Source organism: Macadamia integrifolia, chromosome 5 (genome assembly GCF_013358625.1).
Source record: "Macadamia integrifolia cultivar HAES 741 chromosome 5, SCU_Mint_v3, whole genome shotgun sequence".
NCBI lineage: Eukaryota > Viridiplantae > Streptophyta > Magnoliopsida > Proteales > Proteaceae > Macadamia > Macadamia integrifolia.
In genome coordinates this window covers 1,242,817-1,264,169 of record NC_056561.1, presented here as the reverse complement: position 1 = coordinate 1,264,169, position 21,353 = coordinate 1,242,817, and the positions used below count along the sequence as shown (strand labels likewise).

The following is a 21,353-nucleotide window of genomic DNA, read 5'->3' as shown; positions in this document are numbered from 1 at the left end:
CATCAGCCCATGAGTCATTTACTCCTCTGGCTTGGCCAAAAATGCTCCTGTATACTCCATTATCACTTTAGATGGTTGGTCCCTTCCCCCCTCCCCCCTAGCGGACATTCGATCTACCTCCCCCCTCCCCTCGGGACATAATGGAAGAGATGAAAAAATCACTTAGTCCCCTTCTCCTTCTGGCTCCTTCACCTCTTCCTCGTCCTGGGATTTTGTTCGTTCCAAAGGCCCTCTTATCCTTCAGCACAAAACCATTTGGTTTAAAGGCCATATTCCACGCCATAGCTTCATAGCTTGGTGCACCATCCTCAATTGCCTCCCGACGCGGTCCTTCCTCATCGACCATCATATCCTCATCCCCCCTCCTGCTGTCTTTGCTGGAACGGGACGAAAGATGTAAATCATCTCTTCTTCTCATGCCCTTTCTCCTCTGTCATCTAAAAGAGAGTCCTTAAGCACTGCTGGCCTGCGCAAACGATACAGAACTGCTACTCACCGATACATACCAATACTTAAGATACATATCTTCAGAACCCATTTCACTTTTGAAACAGGTTCTATTTTTCTCGCTTGCAGTGCCTAAGTTTCCAAAATTTGAAGCACAACTGCACAATCGATCTCCCTTTCATTTCTTGAACTTGGGGCTTTGAATCATTCATAGAAAACGAATTAAAATCTACAATAAAACTGATGTTTAGAGGATTGAAGCATAAAAAATCATCTATTGAAGCTAAACATAGCACAAGATAGGTAAGCTAAAAAAACTCAACTTTTTTTCATATATCTTTGTTTTACTTCTGATTTTCCGTATGCTTTAGTAGATTAGGTAAAACAAACTAAAACATTACATCAAACATGTATTATTGCATCAATTTGTTCATAGATTTTAAAAAATTTCTTAGAAAGTCAACAATAGACTATTACTACATGTGAAAAACCTCATCCTTTATAACAATTTCAATTGAATGCACTTGTCTCTCTACACGGTCTGCTCCATTTTCGTGTTTATCCATGATACATGTTATACACTTTTTTTTTTTTAATGCAAAAGTGCATTTCCATGTGTATCTTGTTCGTGCGTATCTTTGGCAAATCTTGTGTATCTCCGATACGATACAATACGCTCCGTTACATCTCTTGAAATTATCCGACTGACACGGTGACCGATACGAATACTTTAATCCTTGGCACCAGCAGATAATTAAGCAGTCATGAAAAGCAAACATAAAGATATTATAGTAGGCTATTAGTTTCCCTTGCATTTCAAATGAGATTCAAGGTACTTACAGGGAGCGAATTTGATCTTTTATTTGCTGAAGGCGGTTACCATCCTTTATATGAACTGATTGAAACCATACAGAAAATATTAGACAACGGCAAAATGAAAACAAGGTCAGTGATGGAAAGCCCAACTTTTTCACAGTATTCCTATAAGAAAATATTGAGATAAATCTAAAGACAACAGTAATTACTGGATGAAATGGGAGATTGATGTGTATCTTCTTTACGATCTCCTGATAACTCCTGCAATGCGTGTTCTTTGTGAAGAAGGTCTATTTCTATTTCAGCCTCTTCCAGTTCCTATATCATTTCCAACTTAAATATACAGGAAAAAAAAGTTCAAGAATGCCACAGGTAACAACACATCAATTACAGCAATTTAAACTTACGATATCCTCTTGATCAATTCTCTTCGAGAAGATATCAAAGTATGACCGGACATGAGTCAGATCCGAAACCACCTAAAAAATGAAACAATATTATATAAAACGGAGAGCCTCAATGAAGGAAACAGAATTATGAAGTTCAGCACTAATTATGAAACAGAAAACAGTGAAAGCAGACATGTGAAGTAAAAGTACACCAAAACAAATGGTATGATGGCAGATGTAAAATGAAAACTCCTAACACAAACCATCAAGGCATGCAATGCCTTTATTGCTAATGACTAAACAATTTGATAGAAATCATAGACTAAATATAGAAAATAGGAAACATCCAGCCTCAATTTAAATGATTATATTTGATATGGCATCATCAGGATAATATTAGGCTCATTTGATACCTCACAGTTGTGGACCACACATATATCAAGACACCTTTCAGTTTGACTTTTAAGGAATATCCTCTATTAAATCTTGCCAAAAAGAATTCGCCAGATTACAAAATGACTTCACATATATAGATAAAGTATTCTAGTTTTGAAAACTTTCATCATTGTAGATAAAATGCGATGGACATTTGATTCCACATTTTGAAAATTTTCTAAACTTCTATAATACCCTTTAATCACAGAAATAAAGGATAATCTCTGACTCTGTGGGATTCCTTCCCCCCAATGGTATAAATGACACAAAATTCCTTAAAAGGCTTCCTAAGGTGATGCATCACCCCAACAAGCAAGTGCTGTTGTTTACTAGATGTTAAAATACTCTGCAATGTATCAACAAAGTTTCTCATCAAAACTCTTTTTTTTTTTTTTAAATAAAATTTGTTCCTATACCCAACCCATGACCTGACCTCCCATGTCCGACCTACTTCCGTTGGTCACAACAGTCGGAACTACCCTGCCTCTTCCCCCTTGTCCCCCTGCAACCCAGCCTGGTCCCTCCTGCCCTTCGCCACCACCCCTCCTTCCTCCTGCCTCCTCCACCCCAAAACCTTGGAACAACGTTGCCTCATCCTTGTCCTCCTCGGCCATACTCGGCAAGGGAATGTGCTCTATCAATATCTGTACATTGGTAGAAATTGTGAGCTTCCTTCATTCCATTTCTCGAAATAAATTATGTTTCCTGGTAGAATGAATGGATTTTATGTAAGGTCTCATCTTCCAAAACTATTGTTTGATTCATGGTGGTATGCCTGCTATGCTAGCATGACGTCTGTAAAATTTCTTTCTGATGTCAATTCGAAAGGGAGAGATGGATTTCTAACATATTTTTGTACGAATTCACCAAAATATTGGTATGTGGGAAATAAGCAATACAATAATTGCAAGTCTTGTATTGAATTATTTTTTGAGAAACAAATGACCAGGGAATATTGAAGACATCATTGATATCAAAGGCTTCTTCCATACTTGCATCTGAAATCTGAGGGAATATGTTCTAGGATATGGATTCCTCTCATGGACCATGTTAACACTTTTAATATTTATCAAACTTCATGACATCCCAAACATATAGAACGAAAGTGATTAACAAAACGTTTTTAGGTTGTTCCCATGACCTGAGAGTTCCCATATCCCTTATGTTCAATTTGAACCTCTTGATAGCATCAGTTGAGATAATGATAGTTATTCATTTAAAGTTTTTAGGTTGTCAGGAAAGTGATTAACAAAACGTGTTCTAATCAGATTGAAATCAGTAAGCACCCACAACAATCCTTTGTTTAGCATACTTTGCTATAATTCTCTTAATTTTCTGATCCAATGCCTTTGTATGAGAACCTTTTTGAGTTGCTTCCCTGGCATATTATAGTAACCATAGAACAGCGATGATGTCCTACCCAAAAAAAAAAAAAAAACAGTTATGATGGTTTGCCAGAAAGAAAAAAGAACAAGAACAGTCAAGATGACAAGATTTTTTTTTTTTTCCTGGAGGGGCGTGGGGACGGGGATGTGGTCGAAATCTACAAAAGATTTGAACCAATAAAATTGGTCCCACCTATAAGACACCAAACCACAAAAAGGTCCAACTTCAATGAAAAGGGTGTCAATCTGGAACCAATCAATCAATTAAAAACTGGAACCGAACACAATCGATTATTAATAGGTCGCTTTTTTCATGGGTACATACAAAAGATACTGCCAAACATGCACTACCATTATCTCAACTGATGCTATCTAGAGGTTCAAATTGAACATATGATGCAGATAAGCCACTTAATGGGCTTATTTTATTGCAAATAAGCCTTAAGTTGGGTTATGTATGTGTTGGGCATTTGATCCCATGGGTTTTCTTTGTAATGGGTCACTTTAATGGGCCTAAATTATGGGTAGAAAGTAGGAAAACGGGATTTGACTCATTAATTTAGTTAGTCTTTTTTTGAGTCTATTTCCTTTGTTATTTCAGTTTCCTAGTCAATTTAGGTTTCCCAATTAGTTAAGGATTAGATTAGGCCTTTCATTTTTAGGGTTTGAGTCAGTTTTGAGTCTTCTATATAAGTTTGTAAGTGGCTACAACATTGAGTACGAATTTATTGATGAAAAACAAAGATGGCTTATGCTGTTGTGGGTGAGATGCCTAAACCAGAGGGTGAGATGCCCATTCACTAGTTCTTCTTCCCCCTTCTCAACCCTCCATTGAATTCTCATTGTCCTTAAGAGATGCTGGCTTGCTCGATATTGGGGTTTAGCTGTACGGCATGGTAAGCTTAATCACTTTACCTACAGCTCTTTCTTTTAATGGTAAAAATTATATGCTTTAGTGTTTGGGGTGACAGAAGAATTATACAAGGGTGTTCTAGGTTAAACGAGTTAGGTCACTCTGTTGGCCTTAATCTGAGGGAACATGGGGTTATTACTGGGAAAAGAGAAGCAATCATTTTATTCTGTTGGGCTGATTGTATGGCATCAGTAGCATTAGGATTCTCTTATTTTTTGTTTATTCATTCTTTCAGTACCTAAATTTGGTTTATATTGAATTTAGTAAAAATCTTGCCTAGGATTGGATCACTTGTGAATCGATCTTATATTATTTAATGAGTTAAATCCTGTTTTCCTACTTTCTACCCATAATTTAGGCCCATTAAAGTGGCCCATTACAAAGAAAATTCATAGGATCAAAGGCCCAACACATACATAACCCAACCCAAGACTTATTCGCAATAAAATAACCCCATTAAGTGACTTATCTGCTATGATACCAAAATGTAAGATCGAAACACTAGTGATCCGATCCCAGGCAAGACTTTTACTAAATTCAATATAAACCAAATTCAGGGACCGAAAGAATGAATAAACAAAAAATAAGAGAATAAAGAACAGAAAGAGAATACAATGGAGGGTTGAGAAGGAGGAAGAATAACTAGTGAATGGGCATCTCACCCTCTGGTTTAGGCATCTCACCCACAACAGCATAAGCCATCTATTTTTTTCATCAATAAATTCAAACTCAATGTTGTAGCCACTTACAAACTTATATAGAAGACTCAAAACTGACTTAAACCCTAAAAAGAAAGGCCTAACCCAAACTAATTGGGAAACCTCGACTGACTAGAAAACTGAAATAACAAAGCAAATAGACTCAAAACTGAAATAACAAAGCAAATAGACTCCAAACCGACCCGCTTCTAGGCCTGAACCCGACACCTATCTTGACGCGGTTAACTCAATCAGCACCTCTCCATACCCATCAACCGCCTCGCCTCTTTTACCAAACCCGTCATCCCCCTTGCCCGACAACCGCCTCTCTCGTCTTCGAGAAGCTGTTGTCTCACCTCTGGCCTACCTACCTACTACTACCTGTGTGACTTCCTCATCATGTCTGGCTGGGCCCTCGCCCCCGCTGCTCGCCACTGCCTCTCCGTCAGCTTCGGCCTTGGTTTTTGCTGTCTCTCTCGTTCCTTCCGCCACTGCCGTCGCTACTGCTGTACATTTGGCCGATAATTCTCATCCCACAACAACCAATGTCCCTTTGGCCCCGCCTCTTCTGGTTACTTGGTTCAGATGGAGTTACCTGCTGATACCTTGGCCTTGGAAGACTCCACTTGCACCATAAGTTCTCTGGCTTTGGAAGGCCCCAACCGGAATGTCGCCGTTAACAATCTGCCTCTGGCCTTGGAAGGCCCCAACCTGATTGCTTAATCTATTGCTGGCCCCCTCATTGGTCACATGGCCATTGCCCCTGTGCTGACCCCTGCATTGGTTGCCAACCTGACCTTGGAGCAATCTGTTTCTAAGCAAGATACCCCATCCGATATCTCTATTCAACTAGCTCCATGGGCTGTCCCGATTATCCAATTTGCTGCTGCAATCGGGCCTGTGAGTTCTGAACCCCCTGATTTGGCTTCTTCATGTTGTGAAGGAGACTACCATCACTTTGGCCAACCAACTTCATCCCCGTCCCTTGCCCTTGTCACTTTTGAAACCTCCCCTGCTGCCCATCCCCCCTTGGTAAAACCAACCAAAAAGAAGAAGAAATCCACTTCCACCTCTTCCAGGCTATCATCCATTCCTAAAGGCAATCCTATTTCCACCATCTCTCTGGTCATTGCCTATCCCCGTCGTTCCTCTCTCCAAAGAGCTTCCTCTACTTCTCGCCCTCCCTACTCCCTGGAGCAATTGCTACCCTCCTCTACTAGTCTTCAATGATCCCCTGGACGGATTGGGATGTTCGAGGTCTCAATTCCTTGTCCAAACAGGCTGACATTAGATCTTGTATTCGATCCTCCCTCTCCAATCTTTGTTGCCTTCTAGAAACTAGAGTTCGAGTTCTTGAAGCTAATGCATCGCGTATGATCTCTTCCATCGCCCCATCATAGTCTCACATCTCCAATTACCTCCACAGCCCCAATGGTAGAATTTGGGGCTCTCTGGGATCCCCAGTCTCTCCTAATTAATGCCATCTCATCCTCTGCCCAAGCAATTCACCTCTCCATCCCCCATCCCTCTAGTGCTCACATATGTTACCTCTCTATCATCTATGCCCATGGGGCATTGTGGGTTTCAATGTCATCCAATTCAGCTATGAGAAACATGGAGGAAACCCCATTGATTACCATGTAGTTGACTCCTTCAACGACTGTATTATAGATCTTAGTCTTGATGACCTTCGTTGGTCGGGAGTTAAGCAACTGGCACAACAGAAGATCTGGTAGCCTTCGTGTGGCTTGTAAACTTGATCGAACCCTTGTAAATGAAGCATGGCTCGACTCCTTTCCTTCTTCCCATGCTAGTTTTGAGCTCCCGGGGATTTCTGATCATAGCCCTATCTCTATCTACGTCCTCCCCTTCTGTTCCTTTGGTCCTAAGCCCTTTAAGTTCTTTGATATGTGGGTCTCCCACCCTGAGTTCCTTCCATTAATGAGGGATGCTTGAACCATTCCCATTAACCCTCCCTTTCCCCTCTCCTTGCCTTGGCCAAGAAGCTTAAGAATGTCAAGGCCTCCCTTAAGACCTGGAATTCTTTCACCTTCGGCAATATCTCTTCTCACGTCTCATCCTGTCAGGATAGGCTCTCCTCCATCCAATCCACAATCCAGAATCCAGTCTGATCTCCTCAACCCCTCCCTCGTTGCTGACGAAAAGCTTTCTCCATCAAAAAGCCCACATCAAATGGCTTGACCTTAGAGACTCCAATACTGCCTACTTTCACAGGTCCCTACAGGCTCGCAACAATGTGAACTCTATTCCCAAATTCATCTCTTCCTCTAGCACTGAGCTCCTCAACCCAGTGGACATCAAAGCCGAAGCAGTCTCTCATTTCCAAAGCATCCTTCACCCTCCCCCTTCGGCTCCTCCAATTCCCATCCCTCACCCCCTTCTCAACAAATTTGTTCCTGAAGACCAACTCCCTTACCTTCAGTCCATCCCTTCTGAGGAAGAAATTCTCTTGGCCGTCCTCTCCCATAAGGCCAATAAAGCCCCTGGCCTGGACGGCTTTAGCATGGGGTTCTTCTCCTCTTATTGGAACATTGTCCGACATGACCTTATCCAAGCAATTCGGAGTTTCTTCCTTAATCCCAATCAGATTCGTGGAGTCAACCACACCTTCCTCTATCTCATCCCCAAAAAGGAGGGAGTGGTCTCAATGAATGATTTTCGGCCAATCTCCTTATGCAATCTGCTTTATAAATTTGTGGCCAAGATTCTCTCCTATAGATATAAGAATGTCATCAGCATCCTTGTCAGCCCTAATCAAACTGCTTTCATTGTTGCTAGGAGCATTGCTGACAACATTATCCTCTGTCACGAGATTGTCCGTGGTTTTGATCACAAATCTCATTCACCTGCTGCCCTCCTCAAAATTGACATCCACAAGGCTTTTGACACCCTGAGTTGGGACTTCATCTCTAAAGTCCTCACCATGTCTTTCCCTCCTTCCTTTGTTCACTGGATTCACTGTTGTATTTCTTTTCCCATGTTCTCTGTCCTCGTTAATGGTAGTCCTGCTGGCTATTTTCCTCCTGGGAGAGGAATTAGACAAGGCTGCCCTCTCTCTCCTTTTCTTTTCTCCCTCTCCCTAGAGGTGTTATCTAGGTCCATCCAATCGGCCATTGACCTTCACTTGATCTCTCCTATCCCCAAGTGTAAATCCAGCCTTCTCACTCACGTTGCCTTTGCAGATGACATTATGATATTCTCCAAACTTGATCCTCTCTCCATCTCCACCATAATGAACTCTCTTCGCTCATTCGAGAGCCTCTCTGGTCTCAGCATCAACCTTCTTAAATCTAACCTCTTCCTTTCTGGGGTCTCTCCTGACACCCGGGATCTCCTACTTGGCGTTACTGGATTCTCCCTAGGGTCCCAACCGGTTAAATACCTGGGTCTCCCTCTCATCTCGCCCAGGCTCTCCCATCACTGCTCCCCCTTACTGGACATCCTGAGGAAGAAACTTCAGCTCTGGAGAGGCAAGCTGCTCTCTTATGTTGGCCGTCTTACCCTTATCCGCTCGGTCCTCCAATCCACGTATCTTTACTGGTCCGGTATCTACTCCCTTCCTGCCACCATCATCAACTCCATTGAAGGAATCTTTTACTCCTTCCTTTGGAAAGGAGCGAACACCTCCAGATTCCTTCACCCTCTCAGTTGGAGCAATATCTATCTCCCCAAAACTGAAGGGGGCATTCGGAGAATCCAAGATGTCAACTCAGCAGGTATTCTCAAGCTAATTTGGAAAATCGTATCCAACCATTAGAGTATTTGGGTTGACTGGATCCACTCCCACCACCTTAGGCACCACTTTCTCTGGACTGTCCCGGTCCCTCCTGATAGTTCCTGGATCTGGAGGAAAATTCTCTCTCCGTCCTCTGGCTCTCATTGCCATTTCTTTCTCCATTGGGAATGGTCTGACTACCTCCTTATGGATGGACCCTTAGCACCCAGCTGGCATCCTAGCCTCATTGATCTCCCCAATAACCATTTATGATTTAGGTATTCCCAAGTGGGCCACCGTATCCAACATTCTGTCCCCCCTTGGCTAGTCCCCTCCTCCTTCCCCCCCTTCTAGATCTCTGGTCCTCCCTCCCCCCTCTTCCTCCTGGTCACCGAGGTAGAGAGGACAAATGCATCTAGAGGCACTCATCAAATGGGATGTTTTCTTCTGCCTCGGCTTTGGTCTTCTGTTCGAACCTCTAGTCCTGTGGTTCCTTGGTCTAACCATGTTTGGTTCAAAGGCCACATTCCTCGCCATAGTTTAACTCTCTGGAGATGTCTCTCCAACTGTCTTCCCACCCAAGCATTCCTCATCCACCACCATATCCCTGTCCCCCCTCCTGTTGTCTTTGTCCCAATGACTCCGAGGATATTCATCACCTCTTCTTCTCTTGCCCCCTCTCGTCCTCCATTTGGAAATTGCTCCTCTCCAAATGTTGGCTTTCTTCGAGGCCTATTCTTCCTTTTGACAGAGAGTGGATTTGGATTGACATGACCTTCGCGGGATCCCATATATGTGATATTATTGGGAAGCTAGCATTTTCTGCTACCATCAACCATATCTGGATGGAGCGCAACATCCGAAGATGGTCTTCCAATTCCTGATCGGTGGACAAGATTTGAAAAGCCATCTCCTTTGATGTTTCCTCCAAAATCCAGTCCCTCCCCCACATACCTGTGCCCAGTTCCACTAGGAACAGACATATTATTACCTCTTAGAACCTTCACATTGACACTATCCCCCATCCCTAACCCTCCCTATTGCTGCCTCTTCCACCCCCCCCCTTATGTTCTTCTTGGTTTAGTGGGGAATTTTCTTGCTTGCTGATCCGATTCCGGATCTTGCTTTGTTGTATTTGGTTTTGTTTCTTGTTTGGCTAGCTCCGTCTATTCTCCCCCACCCCCCTTCTCTCCCCCCTCATATATTCTTCCTCTCAGTATTGAATTTATTTATTCATCCAAAAAAATATATATATATATATATAAGGCAATTCCTAAATGACCCGTAATACATAAACTCGAACACTCCCCCTCAAGCTGGAGAATACATATCATACATTCTCAGCTTCCATAAAAGTTTTGAAATAATGAGGAATGAGTCCTTTGGTGAAGGTGCCTGCTAGTTGATCACTTGTCTTCAGAAAAGGAGTGCAGATATTGCCAAAATCAATCTTCTTTTTGATGAAATGTCGGTCTACTTCAATATGCTTCGTTCTATCATGTTCCATTGGGTTATGGCCAATGTTTATAGCTACTTTATTGTCACAGTAGAGTCGGATAGGTCCTTTATCGTCATAACCCAACTCAAGAACCAACCGACGTAGCCAAATGAGTTCACAAACTCTATGAGCCATTGCCCTGTATTCAGCCTCTGCACTAGATTTAGCTACAGCTGGCTGTTTCTTGCTCCTCCATGTAACCAAGTTACCACCCACGAATGTGCAATAACCAGATGTAGATCTCTCATCAGAAATGGATCCATCCTAATCAGTCTCAAAATAACCTTTCATCCTCAAGTAATTATTCCCGGCATACAAAAGTCCTTTTTTTAGAGGACTTTAAGTATCTGAGGATGCGGTACATAGCATCCAAGTGCCCACTTTTGGGCGCATACATAAACTGACTCACTACTCCCACCGCATAAGAAATGTCTGGGCAAGTCAGAGACGGATAAATAAGCTTCCCCACTAGTCTCTGGTATTTCCCTGCATAACAAGGGAATGGCCACAGTCTTCTCCTAGCTTATGATTTTGCTCAATAGGAGAACTTTCTGGTTTACAACCCAGCATTGAGTTATGTTTGGCCAAAGGAGCAAAGGTCACCTGATAATCAATTCCATACACCTGATTGTATCCTTTGGCCACCAATCTTACCTTGTACCTCTCAATAGCATCATCTGATAGGTACTTGATTGTATAGACTAGGGGTCAAACAGAGTCGGGTTGGGCGGTTTCTTAAAATCCAAGCCCAACCTTGCATCCCTTTAATTGGGCCCGAGCCCGGCCTAACCCTACCAGGGCCTGGAAAAATTCAACCCTAACCCACCCTCAAGGCGGGCCAGGTTGGGCCAGGTTGGGCTGGGTTCTTACATCTATCCCATTTTTTTTTTTTTTAAACATACATCTAATGCCAAGAGTCTTTGCCCAATACATCATTCCAACGGATTTTTTAAAATCAAAAGTGGGTGATGAGTTTATACTTTATAACATGTTATGCATTGGGTTTTTTAAAGTAAAAATGTGAACGGTGTGTGCATAGAACATTATAATATATTATATTATAATCTATGTTACAATGTGTATATATTATAATAATATGTACAACTAACGATGTAAAAGGAGTATCTAATATATCTATATATATTACACATTATATAATCAGGGACTCGAGGTTAAAAGTTAGGGTTGGGTCGGGTTAGGCCGGGCCTAGAACTCAACCCGGGCCCGACCCGACCCTAACCCAGGGTTGGGGTTTTCAACCCTAACCCGCCCTCAGGGCCAAAAAATTGGCCCAAGCCCTATTCGGGCTCAGGGCGGGTTCGGGTTGTCAGGGCCAAACTTTCACCCCTAGTATAGACCAATCTGCATTAAACTGGAATTCTCTCCCAGTGAAGGTCAACCAGTATCTAGGTACAGTTCTTCTCAAGTGCCATCATTTCCTCAGACATGGCTTGTTTCCACTTGGGGTCTGACAGAGCATCAGTAATAGTTTTGAGGATGGAAGTACAGGAAAGAGCAACTGTAAAAGCAACATCTAAAAGAGAAAGAGCATCATAGGAAACAAACTGGGCTATAAGATTAGTACAAGCTATCTTACCCTTACGAACAACAATAGGGAGATCCAACTCCGAATGAGTAGAGGAAATGTTACCTGACTAAGGAAGGAGAACCTCAGGATGTGGATCCAAAGAGGACTCTTGGCAGGTCTTCTTTGTCCTCCTTATGTACACAACATCAGTGCCTTCTCTGTACAAAATTCATCCACAGTGTTAACATCATCCACCTCTTTATGTTTCCCAGTATCAAAAGAAAAATGAGTAAAAGATAATGGAGTAAGAAACAGAATGGCATCAGCAGAATTTGCACTTTCACTTCTATTCTCCCCTTGAAGAGGATGCTCATGAGAGGCAAAGAAAGGCATAGACTCGAGGAAGGTGACATCTTTGGAAATAAATCGTCTGCGAGAGGAAGGGTGGTAACACTTGTAGCCTATGGTAGTGGAAGAATACCCAAGAAAGATGCATTTGAGAGCCTTAGGATCGAGTTTGGTGCAGAAGGATTTGTTAATATGCACATGACAAACACAACCAAACACCCTGGGAGGAAGAGAAAATGCAGAAGACTGAGAAAAGAGTGCAATGGGGTTTTGAGACCCAAAGACTGCTAGGCATATGATTGATGACAAAAACAGCAGTAAGAACAGCTTCAGACCCAAAATATTTAGAAATATACATACCAAATAAAATGCCTCAATTGAATTCTAACAAATGGCAATTTTTCCTCTTTGCCACCTCATTCTGTTGGGGTGTATCAACACAACCAAGCTAATGGATAATCCCACTGTCAGTAAAAAAAGTTTTATAGACCACCAAACATGTACTCCCTCCTTTATCAGACCGAACAATTTTGATCCTGGTTTCAAATTGGGTGCAGACTATTTTATAAAAGAATTTGAAAGCATAATAAACATCACTCTCTGTTTCATAAGAGTGGTCCACGTACGAGAGAAATCATCAACAAATGAAACAACGTAACAATGGCCAAATAAGGAGGTAATAGCAGGGTTTAAAGTATCGATCCGTATCGTACCGTATCGGCCCTTACCGATATGATACGGACCGATACGATACATGGAATTTTTAAAACCCTTTTGTATCGATACGTATCTTACGATACATACTGATACGCACTGATACTCTATGAAAAATTCAAAATCGAAGCGAAATGTATGTATCGATACGTATCGGTAGGTCGTATCGGTGTGTATGGTACGTATCGGTGTGTATCGGTAGATAGATACACACCGATACGTACCGATACGGTCATAAAATGGCCCAAATGGTAATTTTTCGGAAAAACACAATTTTTTGAGGTGTTTTTGTTCCAAAGTTGCTGCCAACCATTTTTCTCTCTAACTAAAGTGGAAATCAAGGTTGAGAACAAGGATTTTACATTTATGGAACAACTACAAACCTTGGATTCTAAGTGTGATACCCTCAATTTACTGTTTACGCATAATACATGTTATATATAGTTTTTTTTAACTATTTTTTATGCAAAAGTGTATAAAAAAAGTCTCTTATCCATCAATGTGCGAATCTTTAGCGTATCTTCGATACAATACCCTCCGATACGTATCTTAATTTTGGCCGACTAATACGGTGACCGATACCGATACTTTAATCCTTAGTAGGACAAAGTCCCCAAACATCAGTATTCATTAAATGAAAGGGAACAACAAATCTATTACCATGATGGGATAAGATGAACGACAATCTTTTGCAAAAATAGATGGTTCACAATGATATACATGAGAAGAAGGAAAAGATGTAAATAAATGAGGTAATTGTTTCCTCATAACAAGAAAAGAGGGAGGTCCCAATGTTGATGCCAAAGCATCACAGATCTATAGAAATACTATCACTATGGCCACATGTATAGGACTGTGGTGTAGTAAAAAAATATAACTGCGGCTTAAGGTGGCAGAGTCCGCTCTCCTCTTGCCCACTGACAATAATCCTCTTTGTCATCAAATCCTAAAAAAGAAAGTGAAAAGGGAAAAAAGTGATATAACAATTCAAGGATTTAGTCAAAGTTCTCATAGATAAAAGGTTCAAGGTGAGGTTAGGAACATAAAGAACGGAATTAAGTGAAATAGAAGAGGTAATGGAAAAATTTCCTTTACCAGAAACAGAGAGGGTACCATCAGCCACCCGAACCTTATCCTTACCAGATCAAATGAGTAAGAATCATAATAATGGGACGTAACACTCATGTGATCAGTGGCACCAGAGTCAATGACCCACCGATGGAACTGTGGAAGGTGCAGAGGTGGTGGCGTGCATAGTGGAAGCTGAGGCATCCAGTGAGTATGGTTTAAAGTGTCCCCAATATGACATAATACCCTCCAATACGTATCTTAAATTTAGCTGACTGATACAGTGACCGCTACTAATACTTTAATCCTTGATCTTCAGCATATCTTTAGCGTATCTCCGATTCGATACAATATGATACCCCCGATACGTATCTTAAATTTAGCCGATTGATACGGAAAACGATACCGACACTTTAATCCTTACCTATGAGGTAGATGGAGTATCAAGTTGAGACATGAACCGGCGAAGCATTGTAAGTATACAATATCATCCCTAAAGAAAGAGCTGGTATCTGCCTGTGCGGGGCCTCTAGTATTAGTCTCTTTTATAGTAGCATGGGTTGTAGCCCCTCCTTTACAGCCACGTGTACAAGAAGGATAACCATAAAGAACCCAACACCTCTCAAATGTGCCCAAGTTTTCCACAATGATCACACTATCGTCTATCTCTGTCATCTCTATGGGATGGCCCTTAGCCACGGCCGTCTCCACGCCATTATAAGTGGGTCATAGAAGAAAGAGCAGAGCGCTCAAGTGAAGATGTAGAATCCATAGCACCTCTCCTGATCTCCTCACTCAGGAGGTAGTTACACACCTCATCAAGGGATGGAAGAGGTGACTAACCTGAATTTTGTATCCTAATTTGCTCATAGTCTGAATTCAGCCCACCTAGAAGAATTAGAGCACGCTCTTTTTCAAAAGATCAATAGACTTTGGCTTATCATCAGGATTGGACAACTACAGGTCTCGACAATGATCATACTCCTCCTAGAGTCTTATAACAGTATTATAGTAGTCAAAAATGGACTAGCTCAACTGCTTTATGGAGAAGGCCTAGTGAAGGAGTTGCCGAGCTAGTAGACCTTCACAAAGTCACCTACCCTATCATAGGTCTTAGAGACACTATCCCAAATATCCTTAGTAGTTCCCACCCTAATAAATCTCCTACCTATCTCAGGTTTCACGGAGAAAAGCAGCCAAGTCATAATAGTATAGTTTGCACTTCCCATTTTTGGTAACATGGGTCTGCGACAGTGGGAGCCTTGATAGTGCCGGTAATATACCCTAGCTACCCTCTACTCCACAGGGATAGCTTCATAGAATGTGACCAGTCTAAACAGTTGGTACTATCCAACTTTCCAAGAAAAAATCTGCATATTGGGATTATCAAAAACAATAAAACTGGGGTTGGTACTACTCAACCCACCCGGTGTAGCTTTCGTAGGTTCCATGAGATCAGATATGATGTAAGGATACTCCTAAAACAACACCAATGGAGATCTAAATCAAGGGGGATACACAAGTTCCAAATATTGTCTTCTCAGGACCCAAATAAAATTCCAGCAAGCTAGTAAACCATGAAACCTTAACAGGAAGCCAATAAAAATCACCCTAACTATAGAGCTTCATGCCAATAGCATATACAAGCATCATGTAAGGTAGCACATTCATCAAAAGCAACCAATACAACATTACTGGCCATTTCAGACCAAAAAACCAAAAAACAAAGATGTTGTCAATACCTGGCACCAAGGAGCGATTGGGGTTGTATTCCAACATCACACCAAATCGCAAACCAGCATTTGGGGGGTTGATAAGGGGCCCTTGGGCAATTCATTCAAGCCCAGCCACATCCCCAACAAAGCCTTGAGGAGAGAGAACCAAGAAAAATGCTCCAAGGCTGGTGGTAATCCAAGGATGGACCTCTTTTCCCGGTTTGGACTTCAAATGGTCCTTTTGGACTTCGAACTCCCTCCAAGTATCTTCAAGTGGATTCTAGAACTCCATCAAGTCTTCTTGTATACTCTTCTTACATAGTATAGCCTCTAATGGACCCTTTTGCTTCTAGGGTTACAAGAGAGACTAAAAAAATGAAACAAGGATGCTTGATTGACTTTTAAACCCTTGTACAAGCTTTGATACCAAGTTAGAAATAAGGACTATGGTTAGCGGTGAGGGAAGAAGAGAGAAGAGAGGAAGGAAGAAGGAGAGAAGATGAGAGAAGAAGGGAAAATCAGAGCAAAACGTGGAAAAGGCATCTTGCTTTTTCCCACATATATTATGTTCAAACAAGTCATAGGAATATTACATAGACCTCCCTATGGAGGTGAAAGGGAAAAAGGAAAAATACAGCTTAGGACAATATAATATAAAGACAATTCCTAAACTACCGCTATTACATAAACTCCAACACGAATTACCTCCCTGAATCCACCGGTCACAACAGGTATTCCCTACTAATAGATTCGTCTGACTCTAAGATAAAGCAAATATGTCCCCTCCATCTTCCAGATCTTTGCCCATTCGAGAATCTCCAGCCCTTGACGTTGCCGATATGCCTATCTGCCACGAACCTTCCTCATTTTTTATTTCTGGCTCGAGCTGCCCACATCGCTCCAACTCTCCTCGACACATCACCGCATCCTTCGTTGAAATAGCAACCCCCCACCTTCTTTCTACAGACACCTCTCCCATTCTTCCTCTTCCTACACCTCCTTTTGAGGGCCCCACCATCTCCTCCGACTCCACTTCACTAGCCCTCCACTTGAGTTCCAAATTATTTCAGACCAAACCTCACTTAACTCGAACCAATCAAACTACATTTCTCCCAACTCATCCATCTATTTCCTGGATCACCAACAACCTCACAAACAACCATCTCCTCTTAAACCGACCTAACACCCATCCTTCCCTTCCTAACCCGACCCAATCCCCTGTCTTAACCTGCCCTAAGACTCGTTTAACCCTATCCTCTTAACTTGACCATGCACCCATCGTCTTCATCTCCCTTACTTATTTCCTCTTCAGGAACTCTTTCCCATGGTTCTTCTAGTTCTGGACACTGGCCTCCTGAACCTCGCCGGCTGCTGGCCTGCACAACTTTGTCAGCTCCCTGGCATCTACTGATCTCTGGTCTGCGCAAGCCCACCACGCGCCCAACGAAAGCACCTCCAACGATGGTCTCAGAACCACAAAGGTCCATCTTGTGTCCCACCTCTGCTACTGTCGTTGATGCCCCGCCGGTGCCCCATTCCTCTATCTCTTCCAATAACAATTTGTCTCTGGCTGATCGTATCTCAGCCATCGCCATGCCTACCATGACAACCGCCACTTTTTCTACTCTGCCTCTAGCTGAAGCTGCTCTCTGGTCTGCAAAGGCCCTTCATATGCAAGCTCCTTCTTTTGTTGCTGATTCCTTAATTGCTGACGGAGAAATTGTTGTTGCTCCCGCCACAACCATTCTACCGCTGCTTCTGCTGCAGCCATTGATTGCCTTATGCCCATAGATGACTACCTCTCTAGTGCTGACCCAGCCTCTAGCCCTAAGAACACCTCCCCTACCATCAGCTTGAAATCCCTTCCAACCAAACCCACTAAACCCACCTCATCCAAACCCAAAAGCAGTGCTCATCGAAGCTCTCGCATGTCCACCACTCAAAAATCGTCTTGCCCCTTCCAACCTTCTCTCAGAGAATAAAGCTGTCGTTCAAAGGGTAAAACTGCAACCGGTCTCTCGTGATCCTCAAAGCCTACACCTCCCCACCCTCCCCCCTCCAATGACTTTCTGGACTATATGGAATCTCTGGGGCTTAAATTCCTTGGCAAAGCATGCCACCATCCGCTCCTATATCCTGACCTCTCACTCGAATCTTTGCTATCTCTTACAAACCATAGTCCTAGAGCCCAATGCCTCCAGAATTTCTATGCCCGTTGCCCCCTTCCTAGTCCTTCTCTTCCAACTATTCCCACTGCCCAAATGGTTGCATCTGGATTTTGTGGAACCCTCTAAACCCATTTGTCACAACCATTTCCTCTTCCCCCCCTAATTCATGCATCTGTATATCTCTGATCCTTCTGAAGCTAACAACTGCTTCTTCACCATCATTTATGCCCTCAACTGGTCCCCCAAAAAGGCTCCCCCTTTGGTAACATTTCTTCTAAAGTCTCCTCTTGTAAAGAGAAGCTCAACTCTATTTAGTACAAGCTCTAGTCGAAGCTCCTGAATAGTGCCCTTGCTGAGGAAGAAAAGTTGGCTTCGAATGAGCTATCCTCACTTTTTGCAAAAAATTAGAGCTATTGTCGGCAGAAGTCCAAAATCAAGTGGCTTGAGATAGCCGATTCCAAGTCTGCTTTCTTCCACCGTTCCCCGAAAGTCAAGACAAAATGCCAATTCAATTCAGCTTCTTATCTCCCATTGTGACGGTACCATGGATAGATCTCTACGAGATCTCGCTAATATCTCCTTTTTTTTTTAGAAAAGCGAGACAAAATGCATAGTGAGTTACAAATTGTACAAAAACTGGAACGAGATCTGAGATCTCGCCAAACCTCGCCTCCATCTCACCTCTCTCTCTCTTTACTTTTTTGATGAAAAAACACTAAGGAGCAAAGATTTGGGTGCTTTTACTTGAGGATCTCCATTCCTACACACATTAAAGCTTAAAGAGTAGAAAATCTACCTCCTCATCCACATTTGGAGTTACTATTCTTAAGAACCATTTTAGATAAAAAAAAAATCTTCTCAAACCTATTTTTTAATGGAAACATCATCCATACTTGTTGGTTTACATTATTTTTTTTATATATGATGCATATAACACTCTATGGATTCATTAAGGGAAATATATTTTTTGGTTTTTAATTTTTTTTTTTTTTTTCTGTTTAAACAAATGATGCATATAACACTAACCATATATTGTTATGTGGCTTACCTTATGTCATTTCAAATTTAATGTATGTGAATGTGATTCATCAGTCATCAATGTTAATTGTTAAACAATTTAAGTAATTATCTATTATGTCTTTAAATTCTTATGATTACGTTGTCATGTGTTGATTGTGGAATGTGAATAGAGCATACAAGCCTAGGGTTTGAAGAATTAGAGACTACCTACATAGGGTACGAAGTCAAAAGTATTTGATGTTTCCATTGTGTTTAGAAGGCCTAAAATGGGGTAACTACCAAGTTTCAGGGGCTAAAAAGACCATTTGACCACCGAGACCAACAACTTAGTCAACCGGGAAAAAATACATGGTCTCAGTGAGATCTCGCTTTTTTTTTTTCCCTAAATCAGCAAGATGGGGGCGAGAACGAGATCTTAAACCTTGGATGGTACCACCCTCCTCAATTCTGAGGAAATAAAATCTGAAGTTGTTTGCTACTACTCGGAGTTGTTGCACCCAAGCCAATCCTCCTCCCGTGACCCTCACCCCCCTGACCTCTTTCATAAATCCATCACCCTCACCTTCTTCCTTCTCCCACATACATTCCCTCGGATGAAGAAATCACTGCTGCCATCCTCTCCCACAATCCTAACAAAGCTCTTGGACCCGACGGGTTCAACACGGGCTTCTTCTCTTCCTATTGCGATATCATCTAGCCATATCTTATTAAGGCCATCTGCATCTTCTTCCTCACTCCAAACCAAAGCAAAGGTATCAATCACACCTTCCTCGCCTCTTTCCTAGGACTTTTGAAGCCACCACCTTGCCAGATTTCAAACCTATCTCCCTCTGCAACCTCCTTTATAAATTTGTTGCCAAAATTATGGGCAAAATAATTCAAACTATTATTGACTCCTTAGTTAGCCCCAACCAATCCGCCTTCTTTGCGTGGAGTATTGCCGAGAATATTATCTTTTACAATAAAATTGTTCTTGTGTTCGATCAGAAATCCACTCCTCCACTGCTCTTCTAAAGACTAACATTCGCAAAGCTTTCGACTCGATCAAGTGGGACTTCATCTCCAAAGTCCTGCTTCAGATGTCCTTCCCCTTGTTTTTGTTCACTAGATTCACTATTGTATCTCCTCCAACCGCTTCTCTGTCCTTGTCAATGGTAGCCCGACAAGATACTTTTCCTCCTCTATTGAGATCTAGTAAGGTTGTCCCCTCTCCCCCTTTCTCATCTCTCTCGCCTTTGAATTCCTCTCTAGATGCATCCAATCCTCAACATATCTCCACCTCATCTCTCCTATCCCCAAATGCAAATCCCTTCTTCTCACTCATCTAGCCTTTGACGATAACCACACATCTTTTCTAGAGTTGACCCCCTTTCCATCTCTCCATTATGGACTCCCTTCATCTTTTTGAGCTACACTCTGGTCTGCATATCAACCTTCTAAAATCTCGCCTCTTCCTCTCTTCCAAAAACCATCTCTTCAGCTAACGGGCACCTCCCTGGGCTTCGTCCTAGCCAAATACCTATGATTGCCTCTCACCAAAACCCATCTCACAGCTCACCATTGCATCCCCATACTTGACCCAATCAGGAAAAGGCTCCACCTTTGGAAAGGCAAGCACCCTTCTGATTCGGGCTGTTCCCCAATCCTTATGCCTCTACTAGTCTAGTGTGTTTGTCCATCCCCAATCCATCATCAAATCCATTGAATCCTACTTTTGCTCCTTTCTTTGGAAAGGTGCCAACCTCAAAATTCATCCACCCTCTCAGCTGGGCCTCAGTTTGCCTTCACTAATGTAAAGGAGGCTTAGGGTTGAGAAGAATAAAGGAAGTTAACTCTATGGGCATTCTCAAGCACATTTGGAAAATTGCTTCAAAGCACATTGTTAAGTTTGCCTCGAATTCTTAACCCGTTTTGAAGATTGACCCGATCTGACATATTTTGGTAGCGACCCGAATGGGAAGTTTTCTGAGATCAATGATGGAAGCAGAGGGATCGATCGCAACCCGATGGGTTGACCTGCGACTTGGAGTAGATAATATACTATTGTCTTGTTGAGAAAGATTATTGTATTTTGGGGGGTTTTTCGAGCTAGGGTTTCAAGGCAAGTTTTCTCGCCGCTGCTTGAGTGTAATCTCTCTTCTGCATAGTGAAACATCTTCTTCGCCCGAGGATGTAGCACACCACACTGGTGTGTGAACCTCGTTCAATCTCTGTGTCGTGCGGATCTATTGTCTCTTTATTTTTGTATTTCTTAGTGTTTGATCTAACACACATAGTATTTAGATCACTTGGGTGTATGCTCATCTTCTTAAGAAAAACTCCATCTGGACTTTCTCCCCTGCTATTGTTGCCTCCTAGATCTGGCACAATATCCTCCCTCCGCCCTTGGAGCCATCTCTACATCCATTGGTGATGACTCCAAAACAAGCCTTTAGCTCAATCCCTAGCACCCAGCAGGGGTCCTTCTCTCGATTC

General features: G+C 42.3%; 1 protein-coding gene across 6 annotated transcripts in view; it reads right to left on the bottom strand.

Moving 5' to 3' along the window:
• Positions 1-21,353, bottom strand: part of LOC122080099 — a 145,551-nt gene that overhangs the window by 29,584 nt on the left and 94,614 nt on the right. For 5 of the 6 annotated variants that reach the window (XM_042646981.1, XM_042646980.1, XM_042646979.1 and 2 more), the window contains 3 exons: positions 1,671-1,742; positions 1,473-1,581; positions 1,288-1,342 (listed from right to left, as the gene is read on the bottom strand). In XM_042646981.1, coding sequence (XP_042502915.1) covers positions 1,288-1,342; positions 1,473-1,581; positions 1,671-1,742 — 236 coding nt within the window. Of the gene's footprint in view, positions 1-1,287; positions 1,343-1,472; positions 1,582-1,666; positions 1,743-11,968; positions 12,064-21,353 lie in introns of those variants that run through there. The other variant, XR_006140602.1, reaches the window with a different exon arrangement.